The sequence below is a fragment of the Meles meles genome, chromosome 10, assembly GCF_922984935.1.
Source record: "Meles meles chromosome 10, mMelMel3.1 paternal haplotype, whole genome shotgun sequence".
In the NCBI taxonomy this organism is placed as follows: domain Eukaryota; kingdom Metazoa; phylum Chordata; class Mammalia; order Carnivora; family Mustelidae; genus Meles; species Meles meles.
Window position 1 is genome coordinate 54,557,344 of NC_060075.1, and position 22,136 is coordinate 54,579,479.

Here is a 22,136-nt window from a genome sequence, read left to right on the forward strand (position 1 = left end):
ATAGGGCATGACAAGGTCAGAAATGAATACTGTTTAGGACTGCTAGAGGCTAAGCATATGGTGTATCAGGACTCGGGACACAGATTTGAAAAGGTCAGGTGGGCAGCAAGGGTAGATTCCAGACATAACTTTCCGAGTGGTAAAAGTTACATAGTCCCTCCAATCCGGGGGGCAGATGCCCAAGGCAGAAACTAGATCACAGAGCAAAGGAGACACTTGAATGAGAGCTGATGATAAGGTAGATGATACTCTGCCTTCTCTTTGATCATTTGCTACTATGGATGTATGATCCACAATTCAAAAGATATGTGTTACAGGCAAGAACCACAACTACAGAGGTGATAAAATGGGAAGAACTTTCCAAAGTTCTTAGAGGGATATCTTGCCCTCAACAAATTTAAGGACCTCTCCCTTCAAGGATGCTGTCTTGCCTATCTAGATGCAACCATTCACATTTGTATATATCTGTAGTATATGTGGCCCACACCTAGAGCTCTGTGTTGTGCAGTAGATATCCTAGGCATCTGTACATAGCAGACCTGGCTCCTTTGTAGTCATTAGAAAGGAGAAGTATAGATCTTACACCTAGGGAAAAAAAAAATCCTTAAAGATCATTCAAATGGAAAGTCTATTCATTTGAAAGGTATAAGAATAAAGATCTAAAACACACCAAGCATCACACTGGTAGGAAGTTAGCACACAAGCTAGGACTACAAATAGGACCTTTTGACCCCCCAGGGTAGGGCTCTTCCAAACATATGACAGTATAGTACCTATGACTGCCTCACTGTTTATACTTTTTTTTTTTTAAGATTTTATTTATTTATTTGACAGAGAATCACATGTAGGCAGAGAGGCAGGCAGAGCGAGAGGAGGAGGCAGGCAGAGAGAGAGGAGGAAGCAGGCTCCCTGCTGAGCAGAGAGCTGGAGGGGCTCAATCCCAGGACAGTGGGACCACGACCTGAGCCGAAGGCAGAGGCTTTAACCTACTGAGCCGCCCAGGCACCCCTGTTTATACTTTTTCATCCCAAGATATCCAGTTTATATACTGCAGTGCCATTTATAGTGATTCTTTTATTTTCAACAATTTAATATAAAGAGGAAAAGGGAAGAAGAGCTTTGGGTCACTTAGTCATGGCTCAGGTCCCTTCCAAACCTAATCTTTCATGGTTCCATTCTTCTCTCTTCATCTCAGACTCTGCCTGTAAACTATCCCTTGGAATCCCCCCAGCCACACAGGGTGCAGCCTTAAAAGGCAGAAATGACCTACCCCCTGCAGTATTTCCATAGCTTTCCCCCAAATGATACTCCTCAGTGGTAGTCTGAGAGCCAGGCTCAAAATCATGGACTGATCCCAGGGCCGGGGGTGAGGGAAAACAAAGATACAACTTCTAGAAATAATCATTCCAACCCTATTTTGAAGTTGACTTCTCTCAAGTTGGAACCTCTCCTCTGTTCTCATACTGAGAACGAGGACCCTAGAGGTGCTTAGTTTCTGGCTTGAGGAAAAAAGAATTGAGTCCATTTATTAGCAGAAAAACTCCAGCCTTATTCTCTGAGGGGACCAAATTCTTAGAATAATCTTCAAAGCCTCCTTTTATGAAGCTCCACATCCAGCCCATTAGGAGATTCTGTTTGTTATACTCAACTTAAAATATATCCAGAATCCAACCATTCCTAATCACCTCCATCGCCATGACCCCAGTCCAGACACCAGGGATCTGTCACCTAGGTTATAGCCAGATGCCACGCCTCTGTCACCTAGGTTACGGCCATGGTAACCCCCCCAGGCCCCCGCCTCCCCTGTGCTTGAGTTTCAACACGACAGCTGGACTCTCTTCCAAATCAAAGTTAGATCATGTTTACTCTCTTCTCTTCCAAGTCCTGCAACGAGCTCCCCAAGGAGCCCAGAGTAAACGCCAAAGTCTGTACAAAGGCCCGTGAGGACTTCCCTGAAGTGCCAAGCCCTCCCCCCCCTCCTCACAGCCCACGAGCATCTGAGCATCTGACTTGAGCTCCTTGTCCCCTGCACCCTCCTACTCCCATAGCGGGGCCGCATTCACCCCCGGGCTTCGCACCAAACACGGGCACCTTCCTCCCTGATGCCCATTTCCTCTGTCTGGAACACTCCTTTCCCACCGGCCCGCTGTGCTGACTCTGTAACTTGGCTCTCATCTTACCTTCTCCTTTAGGCTCATCCCGATCATCCTGTTTAAACCCCCACCCCCCAACCCCAAGCCCAGCATCGGAAACTCCTGCGCCCTGCTCTCGCGTCCTCTTTGTTCTGCAGCACTCAACCAGTTCTACCACCTCTGCCTCACATCCACTGTTTCTGACATCTCTCCTCACGTGGATGGAGCGCCACAGAAGCAAGGGTCCCTATTCTGTCCACTCAAGTATCTCAAGAAGCTAAATCGGTACTGGGCCCATAAGAGGCTCACCTGAAGTATTTCTTGAGGAAGTGAATGATACTGGAACATTAAACTACATAATTGGTTATAGTCTATTTCAGCAGAAAAACCATAAGTCCATTGCTCATTCTCTTATTGAAAGTTAGCCTAGAGAAAAGTATCTTTACTTTACACATGAGGAAATTCAGGCATGGTTTCTGGAAGACACAAGACTAAAAACCCTAGTTTTTGACCTCCACCGTGGGCAAACCCCTGACTATGGTGCTTTCTGATGGCAGGGTGCGTGGGTGGAGGTGTGAGGGTGAGTAGGGGTCTGGGGGTGTGTGGGGAGGGGTGAGGGGTAAGGGGTGTTTGGTGCTCTGCCCAAAAGAGAGTGTCATGGTTGAGGACTGCATCGATCTATAGAAATAATTCCATATAATATACATGCTCAGAAAGAAATACAAACTGTGTTCTTTCATTCCCCATCCTTTTTTCCTTAGGAAGAATGAAAAATGAACTTCCCCACATCACCTTAATTGGAGCTGCCCCCCTGTGAGCACCACATTCCTGTCCTTGGCCTCCCTCCCTCCTGTTACTACAGATGAACTCTCCAAGTTCCTATCTACAGCCAACTTCCACATGTATTTACGAAATCCCTTTCCTTCCAGGACTTTCCTCCAACAATTATTTCCCCTCTACTAGATCATTCCGGTCAACATACCATCACTCAGAAAGACCAACCAACATTAAAAATAAAATCCTCCCCCTCCCCGACACACCCCAGGCACTGTGGAGTTTTAGTTTCTGCCAGCTCGGAGCTCCTCAGGAGCTGAGTAGCTTTTGGATCCCATCTCTTCGCTACTTGTCAGTCACTCCATTCTGGCTTCCACTGTACCAGGTTAGCTCCGTCACAGTCACCAACAGCTTCCATGGTGCAACATCTGACTGCCAACCTTGGCCCTCGTTTTCAGGTCCTGGAGCAGGATGGGACAAAGTCAAATGCTTCCTCCTCCTTGGAATGTCTTCTTGGCTTGCTTTCCAGGACAGCATCTCTCTGGATTTTCCTTCTGCTTCACTGGCCTTCTTATCAGCATCCTGTGCTGGATCCTCCCATTCTCCCTGGCTTCAGAGAGGACTTCAAGGTCAGTCCTTGGACTTCCCCTCTACCTACAATTAATCCCTAAGCGAACTCGTCGAGGTCCATGGCTTCACATATGACATACATATTCCTGACTCTCAAGTTTATGCCCCTGGCCTGGATTTCTACCCCAAACTCCAGCCTCGGCTGCAGTGCTGGCCTACCCCAAATATTCCCTTGGGCATGTATCTCTAACCAACATGGCCTAACCACACAAAGCCTCTCTTTTCCATACAAAATCTGCCTAGTACAGTTCTCACCATATTGGTAAAGGCAAACTCCAATTTTCCAGTTGCTCAGACCAAAAAACTGGAACTCATCCTTGACCTCCCTCTCTCTCCTGATTCATCACAGCAAATCCTGTTTGTTCTACCTTCACCAGCATGATGGCATCTATCCCCACCATTCTGACCCAAGCCATTATCACCTAAATTATTAAAATTATGTCCCAAAGGTCTCTGGACCTTCTACCACCTCCTTGCCCACCTCTGATTTACACTCAGTAGGGCTGGCCTTTGAGCACAGAGTGTCTGGCTGCCACTTCACCTCATGGTAAAAACCCAAGTTCACAGAATGTCAATCCCACATATGTGTCCTCAGTCCCTTCCAATCTTCCTCAACTACTACAATTCCCCTTGCAAATTCTGCTTCTGGAATGTAGGCTAACAGATACCAATGGTACTCTTTCCTCAAACTTCTGTACTTTTTGCTGCCTAGCGCATCCTTCTCCTGATATCCATGTGGTTCATTCTCTTTCCCTTCCAGTTCTCTGCATAACTGCTACCTTAGTATGGAAGTGTTTCAAACCATCTCACATAAAATACACCCATACCAATGATTCCCTATCCTACCTGCTGTATTCTCCGCCATTTCTCCTATTCAGTGTATGCTATTTTCTCTACCTTTTCCAACTAGAATGTAAGATCCAAGAAATAAGGGACTTTTTGTTTGGTTCTGTTTTCATTTTCTATCTTGTTTCCTTTGTTTTATTTTGTCTCCTTTGCAACTGAGAACTCTGGAATAGTGCTTGTTGCTGTTTTAAAAACATATTTGTTAAAGGGAGAGTGATTACTGTGCACCCTCAGGAGAAGGTTGGGAGGGTTGCAGGAGGTGACGCGGACAAGTCAGCTGGTACCTACAGGCATTCCACAAACCCTGAGAGCTATCAACAGCATGCAGGAGAGCATAGAGCTAGGACAAAGACAAGGATCCCATCTCTAGGCTTTGTGTTTCATCAGTACGGCTCACAGTCCAATCCCTTCCCTCAGGAATGAAAATAAGCAAGGGCTGCAGAAGTAAGAGGCGAGCCATGCAAATTCCTCCATTTTAAAATGCTGAATAAAACCATACACAAAGTTCTCTCAGGCCCAGTAAAAGAATCCTACATCATTAGCTTGCGTATGCCCGCTCTTCTCTCAACTAATTGAAAAGACCCTCTGTCAATTTCCAAACCTTAAAAGCCATTACCTCCACCAAGTTATGTATCCTGCAGCCATCTTCTTGAATTTGCTTGTATTTTCTAGCAAACAGATGGCCCTTGTCCTCCAAAGTCAAGGCAGCCTCCCTTCTGGGCTCCCTCCTGGGAAGGAGCGTACACTCGGCCCAAGCCTTCATGGTCTGCTGGATCACCTTCACGTTGCTCTGCGTGCACTCCACTCTGCGCGCCAACTCCAATGTGGCCGCCTTCACGCTCGCAATGTAGTCCCAGCAGTCACACTGCCAGGTCAGCGATGTCGCGGCGGCCTGCAGCTGCTCCTCCGCAGCGCTCAGCTCACCCTCCACCAGGGGGTATTCCACTTCCAGGAGAGTCTGCTTCAGCGTGTTATATCCTTGCACAAGGAGTTCAAGATTCCCAACGTACTGAGCGGAAAGAAATCCCAAAACAGAAAGTGCTAAACGCGTTAAAGCTATCTTAGAGGCAATGAAGCATTATAGGTCTATGTGTTCCTAATTATGAATCAAAATACTTCTGTTCCCAAAATGCCCTCATACCTACAAAGACTCACTTCGTTGTTTTTGTTTTTTTTTTTTTAAGATTTTATTTATTTATTTGACAGAGAGAGATCACAAGGAAGCAGAGAGGCAGGCTCCCTGCCAAGCAGAGAGCCCAATGCGGGGCTCCATCCCAGGAGGCTGGGATCATGACCTGAGCTGAAGGCAGAGGCTTTAACCCACTGAGCCACCCAGGCGCCCCCAATACTCACCTTTAAAATAGTGTTTCTCTTTTTGAAGATGGCGAATGCTGAATCCGGTATGTCAGATTTCTTCAACATCAAAAGGTATCTCACCTCTCTCAAAACAGCCATGAGCTATTCAAAGAAAATCAAGGATTATTTGTATTTTAAGAATGATATTCTCTTTTAACACATGTTAAAGCCAAACACTTAAATTTTCAGTCAATGACTGCAATATTTCCAAATTGTCAAGGTGAAGAGACAGTTGCTTCATATGGCTTTTAAAAGCAGTCATCATACATTCTTAGGATATAGAAGTATGAATAACAATGTTATTTATGGCTATGGCCCACCCTCAGAGAAAGAATTCAGGCAAAAGACAAAGATACATGCACACCGAGCTGTGAGATGGAAGGTTGTACATGGACCTCAATCCTTTCCCAGGACTGTTCTTTCTGTCACAATGTTTGCTTTGAAAACATGAGTTTATTCCAATACAACTAAAAGACTAGCAATGTCGGCGTACCATAAATTTTGTCTGTACTGATCTGCACTTTCATTAGCAAGAAACACTAGGTAAATGCTAAAAACTGCACCCAACTCCACTGAAAGGCTTAGAAATAAGCAAAATGCTCACATGCCAGCAGCCACCAAGGCCGCAGTTCCCTCAAGCACAACGAGCCATGCGCATTCACGTGGAGGGGTACAGCTTCCTGCCTGGTATCAGATAACCCTCCTTCCAGCACTTTGCACTAACACACAGTCATCACCTGTCCAACACCCATTTTAATGAGGAAACTTCTGGTCTGTGTCAGGGCAAAGTGTCATATTTACTGTAGTATTTATGTATTATTCAGCCATTTGAATGAAATGTGTAAAATGCTGTTTTTCCTAGGTTCCTATTTTCCCAACACACCACTGACAACTTTTAAGTACGAGAACCCAGACCTGTTTTCTCCCTAAGTGCTGTACTTTTTATGGTGAATTCTTTCACAGCACAGTGATTTTTAGGAATGCACGTCATGTTGTAGCAGAAGGGACTATATCTCTAAATCACAGGTTCTGAGGAAAAGACTGTGTAACATGTTTAGAAGGTAAACCAGTTCACCTCCTTAGGCTGTCACACCACTGGTGAGCTAGTTCCATACTTTTGGTGCTGTTAGATAATTCCTTCAGGAACAATCACAGGAATTAGCCCTGAAACACCTCAGGAATTTAGTTTCCTTACGTTGGTTCTATGAAATCAGAGGTGGAAGGAAAACGAAGTTCTCTCAGTTGTGTATTCATAAACGTGTGCTAAGGTTTGTAAACATAATTAAATGACGCTGTTCTTTGTACTATTTTAGGACAATATATGAGAATTTGGGTGCAGATTATGACAAACAGATCCAGGAGGCTAACTTTCTCACTTCCTGTCTAGACATACATTTGAACTGACATGAGAGGGCAATTGCTAAAAAACAGCATATAATCTTCACCATCTAAAAAATTAGCCAAATGTTTACTAATTTTTTTTGTAATGGCAACGTACAAATAGATATTTTCATATGTTTGCTCTTTCCTGTAAAGCATATTCTTTTAGGTAAATAGAGAAGAAAGTTTATTTTGTGCTTCCTACCAAACTCTCAGAGCCAGAGACGGGTTAAAATATACACATACCTGCATGTATATCATTTATCAGATACATGCACATGTAGTACATTATTTATAAATATACACACAGACACATATATAATTGCTATTAAAGTTCCTCCACTTTCATTATTACATAACATGTAACGACATTTTAAGAAAATAAACTTGTTCAGAGAATCTATGAAATTCCTCTATTAGGTGGTTTATCATAGGATAAAAAATGTATCTTCAATAAGTGTAATTTTTGTTTTAGATATATTTAACTGTTCCTATTATTTGGGGGCATTTATATGTTGTTTTATATTTTTCAGAAAACTGTTTTATAAAAATTACCAATTTAACGAACATGTTACAGTTTATTGCCCCTCTGAAGATTATTCTCATTCCATACATTTTGTGGACTCCCCAAATCTCACATGATAAAATTTTAATTAACAAAAACCACTGGTATATGTGCTACAAATATAATCCAAGCCAGGAAACTCTTATAAAAGATTAATGATTACATTCAAGTGAGCTAATGTTTATTAAGTATTACTGAGTGCCCAACATTATGCTAGAAACAAAGAACATGAAGATAAGATAAAATGCACCATACTCTCAGCTCATTATCTAGTAAAGGTAGAAGTGGTAAATAATTACAAGGCAAAAAAAAAAAAAAAAGAGTAATTGGCATAGCATTTGGGAAACAAATCTTTCAAATAAAGGGCTATTAGAAGTTGTTTTCAAAAAAAAAATCAAAAAAAAAAAGTTGTTTTCAATTATAATCCTCATAGGACTGACATTCTCCCAAAATTAAATATAAATGACTGTAAATATAGGAATATACTTGTAATAAAAATAGCATCTTTAAAACAACTTAAAAACATCAAACCCCTACCTTTGGGTCAAAGTTGACACTGAGAAGCCCATTTATAGGACTAAATTTAATCAAGGGTTGATTCAAATTGAATTCACAGATTTCATCCACATTACTTTTCCATTCTTTATAGATACGATTTTCAAATTGGTCTAGCAGAGTAGTCATTTCAATGTACTTCTGATAAACTAGGGCATCATCAGCACTCTCCAAGAATCTGTAGGAATAGAATTTTTCTACTTTCTTACATATTAGATTTCAGCTTAACTACTTTACAAGGAAATATGCACTAGAAAGTATAATAAAATGCTCTATAAAAAAACAGGAATAGAAACAAGAAAGGCCAAATAACGCTTATGAATGGTCTTTGTCTTAAAAGATAGAGTTATGAAATGAATGGAGCTCCAGAAATGGTAACTTTCTGCTACTGATGTTGAGTTACAATTCCTACAGAGACAAATCTGGAAAATAAAAGGAGAGCTAGTTACTGAAGAAAAGGAACCAAAAACTACCAACATACTGTAGGTGCCAAGGAAAAGTGAGAAGAAAACATCTAGAGACCTGTGACAGGAAAACATATGGAAGTTTCAAGAGTTCAGTGCATGCATTCTAAAACCACGGGGATGAAACCTTCTCAATGAACTCAGCCCAGGAAAAGCATTAAATAGGGCAATGACTCCTCAAACATTTAAATGAACAGTTCACTAACCTTTATAATAATTGCCTGTCTCATGAGGATAATTTTGCCATGAAATAGGCCTAATAACTTACAAATACCGGAGAGATGCAAAGTTGGACCAAAATGTCTGAAGTCGTTCAAAGACCTCTTTAGCCCATTTGATGTTGCCTGCAGTAAATGGCATATTCCTGTGAAGAACTACATTTCCATGTTCGATCTGAAAAATCATATTTTGGTGAAGAGGAAGGAAGGGAATGTTTAATCAGAGTGCATTCCAAACCCTTGAAAGCTATTGTTCAGTTTGGCGGTTTCACAGTATAAAGACGTAAAATGTATGCGTTAAGTATCCTGATTAGTAGAGTTAGGGCCCTAAAGCAGGTTCTTCAGCTGCATAAGGAAACCAGTTAAATAAAGGCATGAAAGGTTTACTGTCCTTATCTCATCTTCAATCTTCAGGTACCATTCAATAAAGTTCTAGTCGATGGCCATTACCCACAAAAATGATGCTGGGATGTGCTCAGTATCAGCCCTGCTTACCTGTTTCACGTGTTCATTATACAATTGCTTGCACATATCCAACTCTGCGTTCAACATGTGCAGTAGCGTGCTGTAATGTGGGCTGAAAATTTCCATGACAACTGGTTTCTCTAGAAAATTCCCAAATATGGTCAAAAGCTGTAAAAATCAAAGTTAAAAGGTTAAGGACCGTGGATTTTTACGTGCCTAGAATTTAAACAAAAATCTAGAACCCTGCAGGAATCCTGAAATAGTTCCAAATCTAAGACACGTTTCCAATAAAACAAATACTAAATGTAATTTCCCTTCCTCAGCAGAAAATGAGAGGAGTAGAAATTAACTGCTATCTGTCAGCAATCCCTGCTCACAGATAACACCACTTCCTCCTGCCTGGTGCCAGGCAAAGTTTGAGAAGACGCTCTGCAGATAGAAAATCAGAAGCATAAACAATGTATTTTGGAACACTGAAAAAAGTAAAATAAAATTCAAGAAAATTTTTTAAAAATATGCAGAACATTAAAAAAAACAGAAGAAAAAGAAAATCAGAAGCAAAATGTACATCTTCTTTCTTTGTTCTGCCCTCCTACACAGGTGCTCTTTCAATGTAGAACATCCAAACCAGGACCTCCAAGTCACACTATTAATAATTACATCAAATGGGGGCGCCTGGGTGGCTCAGGTCATGATCCCAGGGTCCTGGGATCGAGCCCTGCATCAGGCTTCCTGCTCAGGAGGAAGCCTTCTTCTCCCTCTCCCATCCCAATCCTTGCTTGTGTTCCCTCTCTTGCTGTCTCTGTCAAATAAATAATATCTTTAAAAAAAAAATTACACCAAATGGATGTTACTGGGATTGTCCTGTCCATGGCAGCCCACATCCCATGCCACACCAACCAGCCACACCAACGCCATGGCCTGGGGAAGCAATGGTGACCTGTTGCAAGGACAACTACTTCACAGGCAGACAGCTCCTTTGACAGGAATGTCCTACCTCAAACTAATGCCTTGAACTAATCACATTCTCTCCTCCTCAGGAAGAGAACCAGGGCATGGCAGGCTGAACCTAAGATAGCAAGTTAGGAGTGAGCAACAACTATTAGCAAGCAGAGGAAGCCAATGAGTAGGGAGACCAGTGGGGGGGGGGAGGGGGGCGCTGGGGGTGCGACACACTACCAGCAAGCAGAAAAGTAAAGGTCCTGAAGCTCTCCTCACTCAGCCCATGCTCCGCCCCCACCCCCAGATCCAAACTCACCTTCCCCACCAGCTTCCACAAAGTTCAGCTACCTGTGGAGCCCTACCTTGGATTGCCATTCGCCTCCTGCCTTATTCTCTGCCCCAGGTGGCTCCTTCTGTGTGCCAGTGTGAGACAACTTTCTTTGCAAGCACAATAATGTAATTAAAATGCTTATTTCTCAAATAAATAAAATCTTAAAAAAAAATAACAACAAAAAAAGATACCTGCTTCAAAGTAAAATGTAATCAAGATGGCAGAAAACCATATACCAAGCTCTGTGCCTTGTTAGCAACATGGCCAAAAAGAAAGTTTTGTTACTCCTCTTAAGGAAATAATAGGTGTTCCTCAAGTTTGTTTTCTTTAACAATTTGTTTTCTTTAAATACCAACTGTTGCCAAGGATGTGGAGAGAAACCGAACCTTCATGCACTATTGGAAGGAATGCAAGCTGACACAGTCACTGTGGAAAATAGTATGGAGGTTCATCACAAAACTAAGAAGAGAACTACTGTCTGAGCCAGTAATTGCACTCGTGGGTATTTACCCAAAGAATATGAAAACACTAATTTGAAAATATGTGCACCGCTATGTTTACTGTAGTACTATTTACAATAGTCAAATATGGAAGGAGCCCATCAAGAGATGAATGTTTAATGAAGTGGTGTATGTATATTCAATGGAATATTATTCAGCTCTAAAAAAGAATGCAATCTTGCCATTTTTAGCATGGATGGATCTAGAGCGTATAATGCTAAGAGAAACAAATCATGCAGAGAAAGACAAAAACTATACAATTTCATTTATATGTGGAGTTTAAGAAATAAAGCAAAGGAAAAATAGAAACAAAAAACCACTCTTAATTGTAGAGAACTGAGGACTACCAGAGGAGAGGTGGGTGGGGGGAGGGGTGAAACAGGTGATGGGGATTAGAGATGTACACTTACACGATGAGCACTGAGTAATGTACACAACTGCTGATTCATTATTGTACCCCTGAAACTAACCTAACACTGTATATTAATTATCCTGGAATTTAAGTAAAATAAAGGGGAAAAAACCTGTTTCTTTAAAAACAGCTTCATTATTAACATTCTCTAAATATTTATATCAACTAAGTTTACTAAAAAAGAAAAACAAAAACAGTGAAAAAATTGTACAAAGTAAAATGTAAATCAAACCATATCTCAGAGGTCAGTTGAGATGCATTCGGCTTCTCACCCTGGTAATATCAATTATAACCAGTAGAGAAACTGCTAAATATTTTAAAACCTGCTTAGTTAGCTACTCCCTAGCAAAATGCTTATTAACTTTCTTCTTTCAACCACTCTTTTGTTGACTCTGGGTTTCATGTTAACAGTCAAAAGCAAACAGTGACTCACAGATTTAACAAAGAAGAGCAGGCCACCAAAACCAGGGAAATGTATTTACTTCATAATTTGTTCTTTTCAAACACTTAATGTACTGACCACGACTGAAATATCCGAAGCTTCCCGGCTGCATCTCATCTTGCCTACCTGATGTGCTTAGTGGGACTGAACTCCAAGTAGAAGAGAAAAAAGACACAGAAAAAAATATTCTTTTGGGAGGCTCTAAGGCCAGCTAATAGTAGTAAGGAAAGCCTTTAACCTTTCAGGCAGTACACATTGTGGTAATTTTTCTGCATCACAGATACAGAAAAACTACTCTCTGGAAAGAGAACAAGAGTCAAGTGGACCTCTTGCTTCCTTGTCCGCAGGAAACCGAGAGCTATTTTGAGAAGAGTATAGATGTTTTCCTTCATCTCAACCTCCAAAGATTAAAAATGGACCCCTACCACATGCTTCTTTCCCTGACCGTCCCATTTGAGATCTGTGTGGTCTACCTTTTCTTCTACTCCTCATGGTTTTGGATAATGCCCTTGCCACTATTCAAGTTGTACCTATTTTTTTTTCCATTTTATTTTATTTCTTTTTCAGTGTTCCAAAATTCATGGTTCATCACCTATTTATATTTTTTCTGGGTTTGCCTCTTTTGAAGATGTTTTAAATCTGTTGCCGCCTGAACCCTCGTGCACTTCACGATTTTACAGCTTTCAGTTTTACCGCCTGAAGACTTCTCTGGATGCTTCATCTGAAACACTTTAGTCTACCTTCATGGAGACACACTGTTTAAGTTTTAGAGGAACATCCATTAGTGTCTTGCTTCATTTGCTTTTTATTGAGTGCCAACACTGTGGGCTCTGAACTACAGTCATGTTTGAGTAGAACAGTGCTTGGTCCCAGTGCCCTTCCTGGTCATGTGTTGGCCGAGGGCAGGCATGAACCATGGTCTCCAGAGAACGGTCTGCAAATATTTATTCCCCAGGACCCAACGGCACATGGTCAGAGCTAATTACCCTGTACCTAGGGTAGAAATCATTTTTCCCCTAACACGCCATCCTGTGATTTTTTTTTCCCTCTATCATGACTTCTGCTGCAGTTTACCCTCGTCTGTGAGTCGTTCCAGGACTTTGACTACCAGTCCATCGCCCCAAGCTCAGTTATTAGATGTCTGCTCTAGAAGACACTGAAGAAGGGGATCTAACTAGAACTCAAATTGTGAGATGATGTCCCAGCCCTGCAGAGCTACTGGGCAGGGGCTTGAGCCGCATGTTTCCATAGACAAGATACAAACAGATACAAAGTTAGAGACAAAAAAACATGACAAAAAGATCAGGTCGTTTAGAAAAAAGTAAGTGGCACAGACTCGAACAGAATCCCCACCAATAGTTGTGCTACAGGAAGGAGAGACTTGAATTAGACAAAGTGGGAGGCTCTGTGAAGGGAACAATCTACATGCTTTCCTTCTGTTATTTATGAAGGCATTAAAGTCAAGCAGCTCCAGCAACAGAGAGTGTGATACATTATGGAGCCATAATAAAAATCATGATTTCTGCTGTGAAACCAAGAAAATGTTTATTATTCATTCCTAAGTGGAAAATATTGCCAAAGAGGGTCCTGTGATGTCACTCTTGTCAAGGGATACACGTACACATGCGTAGCTAACGACATAATTTCTGAGAGATGGGCATCACAGGCAGCTTAATTTTACAATAATAAGCCAGATATTTTGGCCAAAAGCATCTAAAAGTTTCATCTACCAGCTCTTACAAAACAAAGAACTATTTAATCCTTATGAGTTTTTTTTTTGTAGGGTCCCTGCCCAGTGTCGAACCTGACGTGGGGTTTGAACTCACAACCCTGAGATCGAGCCCTGACCTGAGATCAAGAATCGGATGCGTCACCCACTGAACCACCCAGGCCATGATCATTGTGAATTCTCCGTGTGAAAATGATCACCTGGAAGACAGAGAGAATACTTGTACCTTCCCCACCCCCTGACGCATCATGTGAATTTGGAGATTAAAATCAAGGTGTATCCCACATCAAGTATTGGTCCGTTCTCTTGTCTTGCACTGCCATTTTCAATAAGTTGGGCCCATGATCCCCTAGGTGTGTTTCTTCGGAAACAGAAGTCTCCATTCCTCTTTTGGGACATCATTTGGTTCTTCGCCTTACTTGTAGTTCTTTGATAAGCAAGTTTCACATGATGTCCCTCTTCCCCACATCCTAAGCTATCCATGTGGGACGTCTAAGAAGATGCCTTCCTTTTATGCAACTCAGAATACAGGAATACTGTACTGCATTTCTTCAATTCTCTGTCCAACATTTCTTTGTGTCTTAACATCTGAAAGTGGACTATGTTATATAATCACTGAATCATCATTTTGGGGCATTTTATTTATATACAAAATAATGGTGTGTCTGATCACCAAGGGTGTCTTATGCCTGATGGAAAGTATTATACAAATTATTATTTGTTTCAGGCATAGTAATGAACTGGGCAGGTGAACCCAACACATGTAAACAATGCTATGGAGAAAATCTTGCATTAACAGGTATTTTTCTCTTTTCACAGTGGCTTAATTTTGAATTAGGATTTCATAGGCCATGCTAAACTCGCTCTAAAGGTAACGAGAGCTAAAATACTGAATCTGAGAAAATATCAACAGTTAAAAGTCCTAAAATTGACCTTGTCCCTAAGTAAACATCATTCATTAGAGCAGTGTGTAAAATTTAGTTCGGTGAGGTGAATACAAGCAGAATGTGACCAGTTAATAGTTTACCTGGGTCAGAAAGGAATGTATCCACTCCTTTCATCTAACAGTTGAAATTATTCATTAGTAAAGTATTTTTTAATGATAGCTTCTTCAGAACTAACCTTAAATGCAGCTTCTAAACCATTGCAGTTAAAGAAAGCTTCACAGAGAATCATCCCAAGCCTTCTGTCAAAATCCACAGTTTTGGACTTAAACACAACATAATCACTTTCAAATTCCTGTAAGATTCAAAGTGAAAGAGTTTACGGCAAAGTACCCAACACTGAAAATAGCCACCACAGAGCCAAGATGCTCCTCTCCCCGCCTCTTGTCTCACCCTTCCCCGCACGGCTTCCCTCCCTCCCCCACCTGATCTCTCCCAATGCATGTTTCATTGCAGGATTCCGGGGAAGATGGGGAGAGAGCTCTGTCTGACTAACTGTTCAAAATGGCAACCTTAGAGGAGCACGGAGCCTTGAGCCCTGTGAGTCCATGTGTCCTCGGGTGTTTTCACTGGCTCAGACCCCATCATCAGCACTCTGCCTTCTCCCATTCCATTCTGATTATAAATGATAAAGCAAACCTTTTCCAAACAAAACAAAGCAAACAAACAAAACACACCACACTCTCATCACAACATCAGTGTCTGTTTAAATAGGAACATGTTTTGTTTTGTTTTTCATGAAGCAGAAAACCTAGCAAGTGGCACTCTTTCTTCAGGTGAGAAGTAGCATCACAGGTCTGTAAGAAGGCATCGGCTAGTGATACAGATGAGACACCACACTCTTCCCTTTCCCCCATGTGTTGGTTTGCAGCTCTCATCAACACAAAGAACGAAACCATGAGAGAGTAACCACCATCTCCACAACAGGGCAGGTCATGGTGAAGAAGTGCCAGAAACACACACACACTCTGGGCTTTCCAGTCAAACCACCAGGAGAGCACCCGCCACACATTTTGTGGAATAAAATCCTCTGTTCCCTTTGCCAAGTAAGCCTCGTCTGTTAGTAGCAGCCATAATGATGACAGCGAACATGCAGTTTTCTGTTCTAAATGCTTTACATTGTTAACTCAATGTGCACAACCACGCGGGATGTAGGTCATATGGCTTCCATTTTACAGGTGACAAGGTGAACTCAGAGCAGGTAAGTCATCTGCCCACAGCCACAACATTGTTAACTGGCAGAACCAGAATTTAAAAGCCTGGCGACCGTTTCAATGTTTTGATGTTGCTACGAAGGGCTGCCCCTTGTGTGGACTCGAACACGCCCTGAGAACAGAGTGTAATGGCAAAGTCCCAGGGCACAGTGTCTCATACACCACAATGTTATATTTAGCATCAAGAGGAAGTCTCCAGGTCCGAATGAGAGACAGTCTCTTCATTCAAGCATCACTGATATGTAAAAGTAAACACAACCTCCCAACAAGTCGTAACAAGCCTAACTTATCCCTCCTCTCGGTAAGGCAAGAAGAAACTCACAACTGAAGATGCTCAAATATTACTTAAACAGTTAGTGTTTAACACCTCAGCAAGGGGGAAATGCAAATCTTTATCCCAACTATCTCTTCCTCTCTTCCAAACGGTTTACTCATCCAACCCAAATTCAGAGCGGCCAAAGGCACCTCTCCCCCTTCCTTCCCACAGAGAAGTCAAGCTCATCTTGCACAAACCTCAATTCGTCATCTACCCTACAAAGCAGCTCTTTAAAGACACACAAACAGAAATCTCAGCCATCTCCTCTGCTCCCTTCTCTCCTGGTCAAGAGCCATTCATCTCTTCTCTTACCTCCTCACGAACACACCCACTACGCTTCCTGTCTCCAGGTGTCACTCCGTCCAGATCACCATCACCACTCACCTGGATTTCTGCTAACCACTTTCCAACTACTTTCTTTGTCTCTATTATTATCTCTCTGAATAATTCCTCAAAGTACCATTGAAATAAGCTTTCTAAAATATAAATCTTATGCCACTCTAATTTTTTTAGATTTTATTTATTTATTGAGAGAGAGAGAGAGAAAATGAGAGATCAGCATGAGCAGGGGAGAAAGGGAGAAGCAGGCTCCCCGCTGAGCAGGGAGTCCAACGTGAGGCTCAATCCCACATGACCTGAGCCAAAGGCAGATGCTTAACCAACAGAGCCACCCAGGCAGCCCAGCACCCTAATTTTTAATTCTCCAATTCATAATCCCTATTTTTTAAGATAAAGTCTCAAACTCCTACCATACTCTACAAAACCCTATGTGATCTGGGCCGCACTGAGGCCCTGAACTAGTCCAGCACCTTCCCCCCTTTCCACACCAGGATCTTGTCACACTTGCCTTGTCACATCCTCTCTCTCTCAGCAGGATACAATTTCCCACTAATCCCTTTCTACCTACTTTTCACCTGCGTAATTTCTATTTACTTTTTAGTTCTATGTATCTTTCAGTTACTTTCTGAATTTCCTTGCACCTCCTTTGGCAAGGGGCCCTTCACAGATACTCTCCCAGCACCCTGTACTTCAGATACCCTGGCACTGAGCACCCTGGGTAACTGTATTGTCCCCTGGGCTCCCAGCTCTGGGAGTACAACGAACAGGTTTCGTTTCCAGAGTTACAGTATCAATATTTAATGGGGTTCTTAGAGCATATAGCTGCTTCTCAATAAATACTAATTAAAGCGTCAACGATATGCTGGTTTTACTCAAAGATCATTATAAACATCTTTTTCTTATTCACCCTGACAACTCTAAAATTGCCCTTTTTAGTGACGTGGGAATTTACTGAAGAGTCTTAGCTAGAGAAATGTGCTGCTTTGACTTAGCTTCAGAATGGCGCTTGTGCTGCTGTGGGAAACACAGAGCCTGATAGAGCCCAGAAAGGGGCTGAGGAGGCAGTTTCAGGGCAAATGCAGTCATTCGGTCAGAGAGGAGATCTGGATATATTTTCAGGGTTTATCTGACAGAACTTGATGTTTATCATGAGAAAAAGAACAAGATCATGAAGGACTGACTCCAAGGCTGTGCACCATGTAGCCCATTAGGTGTGCCATTTTAGGAGACGGAGAGAAGACAGGGAAGGGGTTTGAGTACAGGCAGAGTTTCAGTTTTGCAAGTTTGAGATGTCTATCAAATATTTAAGCACAGACGTTGAGTGGGCAGCTGAGGTATGCTATGGGTTTGCGATTTAGGAAGACCCTTCACCATTACGTATCATGTGTTACAGGCTTTTGGTAGATGTTCTTTACGCAACTTGAGGAGGTTACTCTGTTTCTATTTCTCAAGAGTTCTTACCAGAAATGAGCACTGCATTTGGTAAAATGTGCTTCATGCATCAGTTAACACAATCATGTTTCTCTTCTTTAACCTGTCAATACGCGGGTTCTCAAATATTAAACCAGTCTCACATCCCTAGAATAAATCTCAGTTGCATATAGAGTGTGTCCTTGTTCCATATTGCTGAATTCTGTTTACTAATACTTTAAGTTCTGTTTACTAATACTCTGAGAATTCTTTTTTTTTTTTTAAAGATTTTATTTATTTACTTGACAGAGAGAGATCACGAGTAGACAGAGAGGCAGACAGAGAGAGAGGAAGGGAAGCAGGCTCCCTGCCGAGCAGTGAGCCCGATGCGGGGCTCGATCCCAGGACCCTGAGATCATGACCTGAGCCGAAGGCAGTGGCTTAACCCACTGAGCCACCCAGGCGCCCCTACTCTGAGAATTCTTAAGTCTCTATTTAGGAGGGAAAATAGTATTTTTCCTTTCTTTTTTCTTTTCCTTTTTTTCTTTTTTTTAAAATTTTTTTCTATGGTTTGGGTACTGGGGCAGTAACTACTCACTTCACAAGACAAATTAGGAAGTGTTCCCTCCTCTGGCATTTCTGGAAGACACTATGTAGAAAAGATGTTAATACTTAAATACTTGGAGAAATTCTCAAGTAAAACAGTCTGGGTCTTGACATTTCCTTTCAGACAGTATTTTTTTTAAATGATAAGTCCAATTTCCTTAATAGTTAAAGTATTATTCAAATTTTCTACTTCATTTATCACAAAAAAAAATCACTATGTGTGGTAGTGGGTATTAAATAAAATTGTGGGGCACCTGGGTGGCTCAGTGAGTTAAGCCTCTGACTTCGGCTCAGGTCATGATCCCAGGGTCCTGGGATCGAGCCCCACATCGGGTTCTCTGCTCCGCAGGGAGCCTGCTTCCTCCTCTCTCTCTCTGCCTGCCTCTCTGCCAACTTGTGATCTCTGTCAGATAAATAAATAAATAAATAATTAAAAAAAATAAAATTGTGATAATCATTTCTCCATATATGCCTATGTGAACTCACTACTGGTACACAACCAAAACTAATACAATATTATATCACAATTTAAAAAGTTATCTATTTCTTATTGAATGAGTTATGATAGTTCTGGTTTTTGAGGAATTGATCCATTTCTTCTAGGTGTCAAATTACATGTTTAGAGGTCATTTCTTGTTTTGATATTCCTATTACTCTTTTAATGTCTGCAGAGGATGTAGTGGTAGCCCATTTTATTCCTGATATGGTAAACTGCCTTCTCACTTTTTTCTTTATTTTTCAAAGAATTAACTCTTAATTTCAGTGAATTTTCTCCATGTTTTAAATTTCATAGATTTTGCCCTATATTTTTTCTTTCTAGTTGCTTTGTGCCTATTTTGTTCCTCTTTTCTCTAGGTTCTTAGAGTGGAAACTCAGATTACCAATTTGAGACTTTCCTTTTTTAATACATGCTTATTTAGTGCTATCAATTTCCCTCTCAGAACTACTTTGGCTGTTCCCACAAATTTTGGTATGTTATATTTTCATTTTTATTAATTTCTTTAAATTTTATTTCCCTTGAGACTACTTTTTTGACTCATGGAAAAGTTAAAAAAAAAAAAAGTCAAGTCACTACTTAAAGATGTCATTTCAGTTTCTAAGTAGTTTAAATTTTCCTATTACATTTCCATTATTGATTTCTTTTTTATTCCACTGTCAACAAAAAAACATACTCTGTACCATTTCACATCTTTTATATTTGTTAAGGTTGTCTATGGCCCAGGATATGGCATATCATGGCCTATGTTTCATGAGCATTTGAAAACAATGTGAATGCTGTCATTGTTGCATGGAATGTTCTATAAATGTTGATTAGATCCTCCTGGTTGATGGTACTGAACCCTTCCATATCCTTGTTAATTTCCTATCTGCTTGTTCTTTCAGTTCCTCAAAGGGAGCAATGAAATCTCCAATTTGAGCTGTGAATTTGTCTATTTTTCTTTTTGGTTCTGTCAGTTTTGAATCACATATTTTATTGCTATCTTATTTGGTGCATACCCGTTTAGGACTGCTAGATCTCTTTGGTGGATTGACCCTTTTATCATTATATAATGTCTCTCTATGTTAATTTTTTCTTGCTATGAAATCTACTTTATCTGATATTTATATAGCCATTACTGCTTTATTTCAATTCATGCTTCCATGATATGCCTTTTCCTGTCCTTTCACTTTTAATCTACATATTTGGAGTTTCTGGAAAAAGGCATACAGTAGGGTCTTATATTTTAATCCACTCTGGCAAGCTCTTTGTATTGGTGTATTTTGACCATTTACTTTTAAGGTAGTTATTGCTACATTAAGGCTTAATTCTGCCCCTTTTTCTTTTCAGTTGTCTTTCTTCATTTCTTGCCTTTTTCTGCAGCTCTCTGGAAATTTTTTTAGACTTACATTTGATGTATCTATGGTGTTTTACATGTATCTCTTTGTAATGCTCACAGTATTACATATCTAGAACACAGATATGTTTTTACATTATATGTACATTAGTTATCTAATGTCTAATGTCATCATCTTTCACCAGTTCAAGTAAAATCTTACCTCCCATAACCAATGGGTCAATGAAGATATTGAAAAAGAAATGAAAACTATGTTGACACAAGAGTTCTAGGAAGACAGCAGAGTAGAAGGATCCTGAGCTCACCTCTTCCCATGACACACAGAGACAACAGGTACATATAAGGCAAGTCATTCTGAAAATGACCTGAAGATTAACAGAACAGATCACCCATGGCCATAGGCAAAAAAGGAGCCACACTGTGAAGGGAAGAAGGGGGACAGAGATGGACTTCAGGAACCAAACCCCTGGTGTAGGAACCCACAAGTGAGAAGGATATCACAGGTGTGAAGGTCCTCCCCTAGGAAGGAAGAGATCAAGCCACACATTAAGCACCCAGGTCTTGGGAACATGTACCTAAAGACCAGTTCCCAAAATACAAGGCTCTAACAGGGCTTAACTTCAGGAGAGTCAGGGTATTACAGGATACTGAGACTTTTCTTAAAGGGCCAGCATGTTGTACCACTCTGTCCAAGGCCCAGCATAGAGCAGCAATTTGTGAGTACTTAAGTGAAGGAGATTTACTGAGTTGCTTTAGGATATGTGAAGTGACAGGGATCTACACGGGCTTTCTCAGAGAATGGATGGCTAGTAGGTGCCGTTTTTCTTGCCCTCCTCCAGCCTAGCTGGCTGGCTGCTTGCTAGAGCCCGTTCTGACACTCTCCATCTGCACTGCTAGCCTTGTCCACTTCATCCCAGCATTCCCCTGCAGACCCACCTGCCTAGGCATGCATCCCTCCAAAGCAGCTCCTGCCCCTGACACACCTGGCAGGCAGTCCTGGCCAGGACTGGCACCCCTACAAGAAGCTCCTAGAGTGGGGGGAGGGGGGTGCTGGAGGGGGGAACACAGTCCAGCCTCTCTGCCAGCTGTGCCAGGAGCTAATCCTACCCAGCAGCAAGTCTACAGTAGCTAGAGCCAGGCCTCTCAGCCAGCCACACCTGGGGCCAGCCCTGCCCACCAGCTCACAGGCAGGGCAGTAGTCATGGCCAGTCACTGCAGACAGTGGGGCTGGGGGCCAGCAGCAACCACCAGCACAACTGCTGCAGCTGCAGTCCAGCTACAACAGAAGGGTGCATACAGCCCACACAGGGGACATCCCTGGACTACCTGGGACAGGATGCCTTCTAAATAGCACCACTACCTTCAAGACCAGGAAATATAACTGACCTACTAATACATAGAAATGAAGAGACTGAGAAAAAATCAGGAGACAAAAGAATCTTAAAAGCAGAAAGAGGAAACAAATTACAATGTACAAGAGAAATCTATAAAGCTATCAACTAATTTTTCAGCAGAGACTTTGTACCAGAAGAAAGTGGCAAGAATATTCAAGATGAAAGGCAAAAACCTACAACCAGGAATATTCAACCCAACAAAGTTATCACTCAACACTAAAGGAGAGTGTTTCCCAGAGAAACAAAGGCAGTTTTCATCACCACTAAATCAGCCTTAAAAAATTAACAAGATTTATTTAATCAAGAAAGACAAAACCAGAAATAGGGAAAATTGTGA

The 22,136-nt window shown here is 41.5% G+C and overlaps 1 protein-coding gene across 1 annotated transcript in view; it reads right to left on the reverse strand.

Annotated features, from left to right (window-relative positions):
- DNAH11 (dynein axonemal heavy chain 11) overlaps positions 1-22,136 on the reverse strand; it is a 325,583-nt gene that overhangs the window by 259,165 nt on the left and 44,282 nt on the right. Inside the window, exons 9-14 of the mRNA XM_046021406.1 lie at positions 14,864-14,980; positions 9,416-9,553; positions 8,971-9,095; positions 8,221-8,416; positions 5,736-5,840; positions 4,999-5,391 (exon numbers count right to left, since the gene is read on the reverse strand). Coding sequence (XP_045877362.1) covers positions 4,999-5,391; positions 5,736-5,840; positions 8,221-8,416; positions 8,971-9,095; positions 9,416-9,553; positions 14,864-14,980 — 1,074 coding nt within the window. The remainder of the gene's footprint in view (positions 1-4,998; positions 5,392-5,735; positions 5,841-8,220; positions 8,417-8,970; positions 9,096-9,415; positions 9,554-14,863; positions 14,981-22,136) is intronic.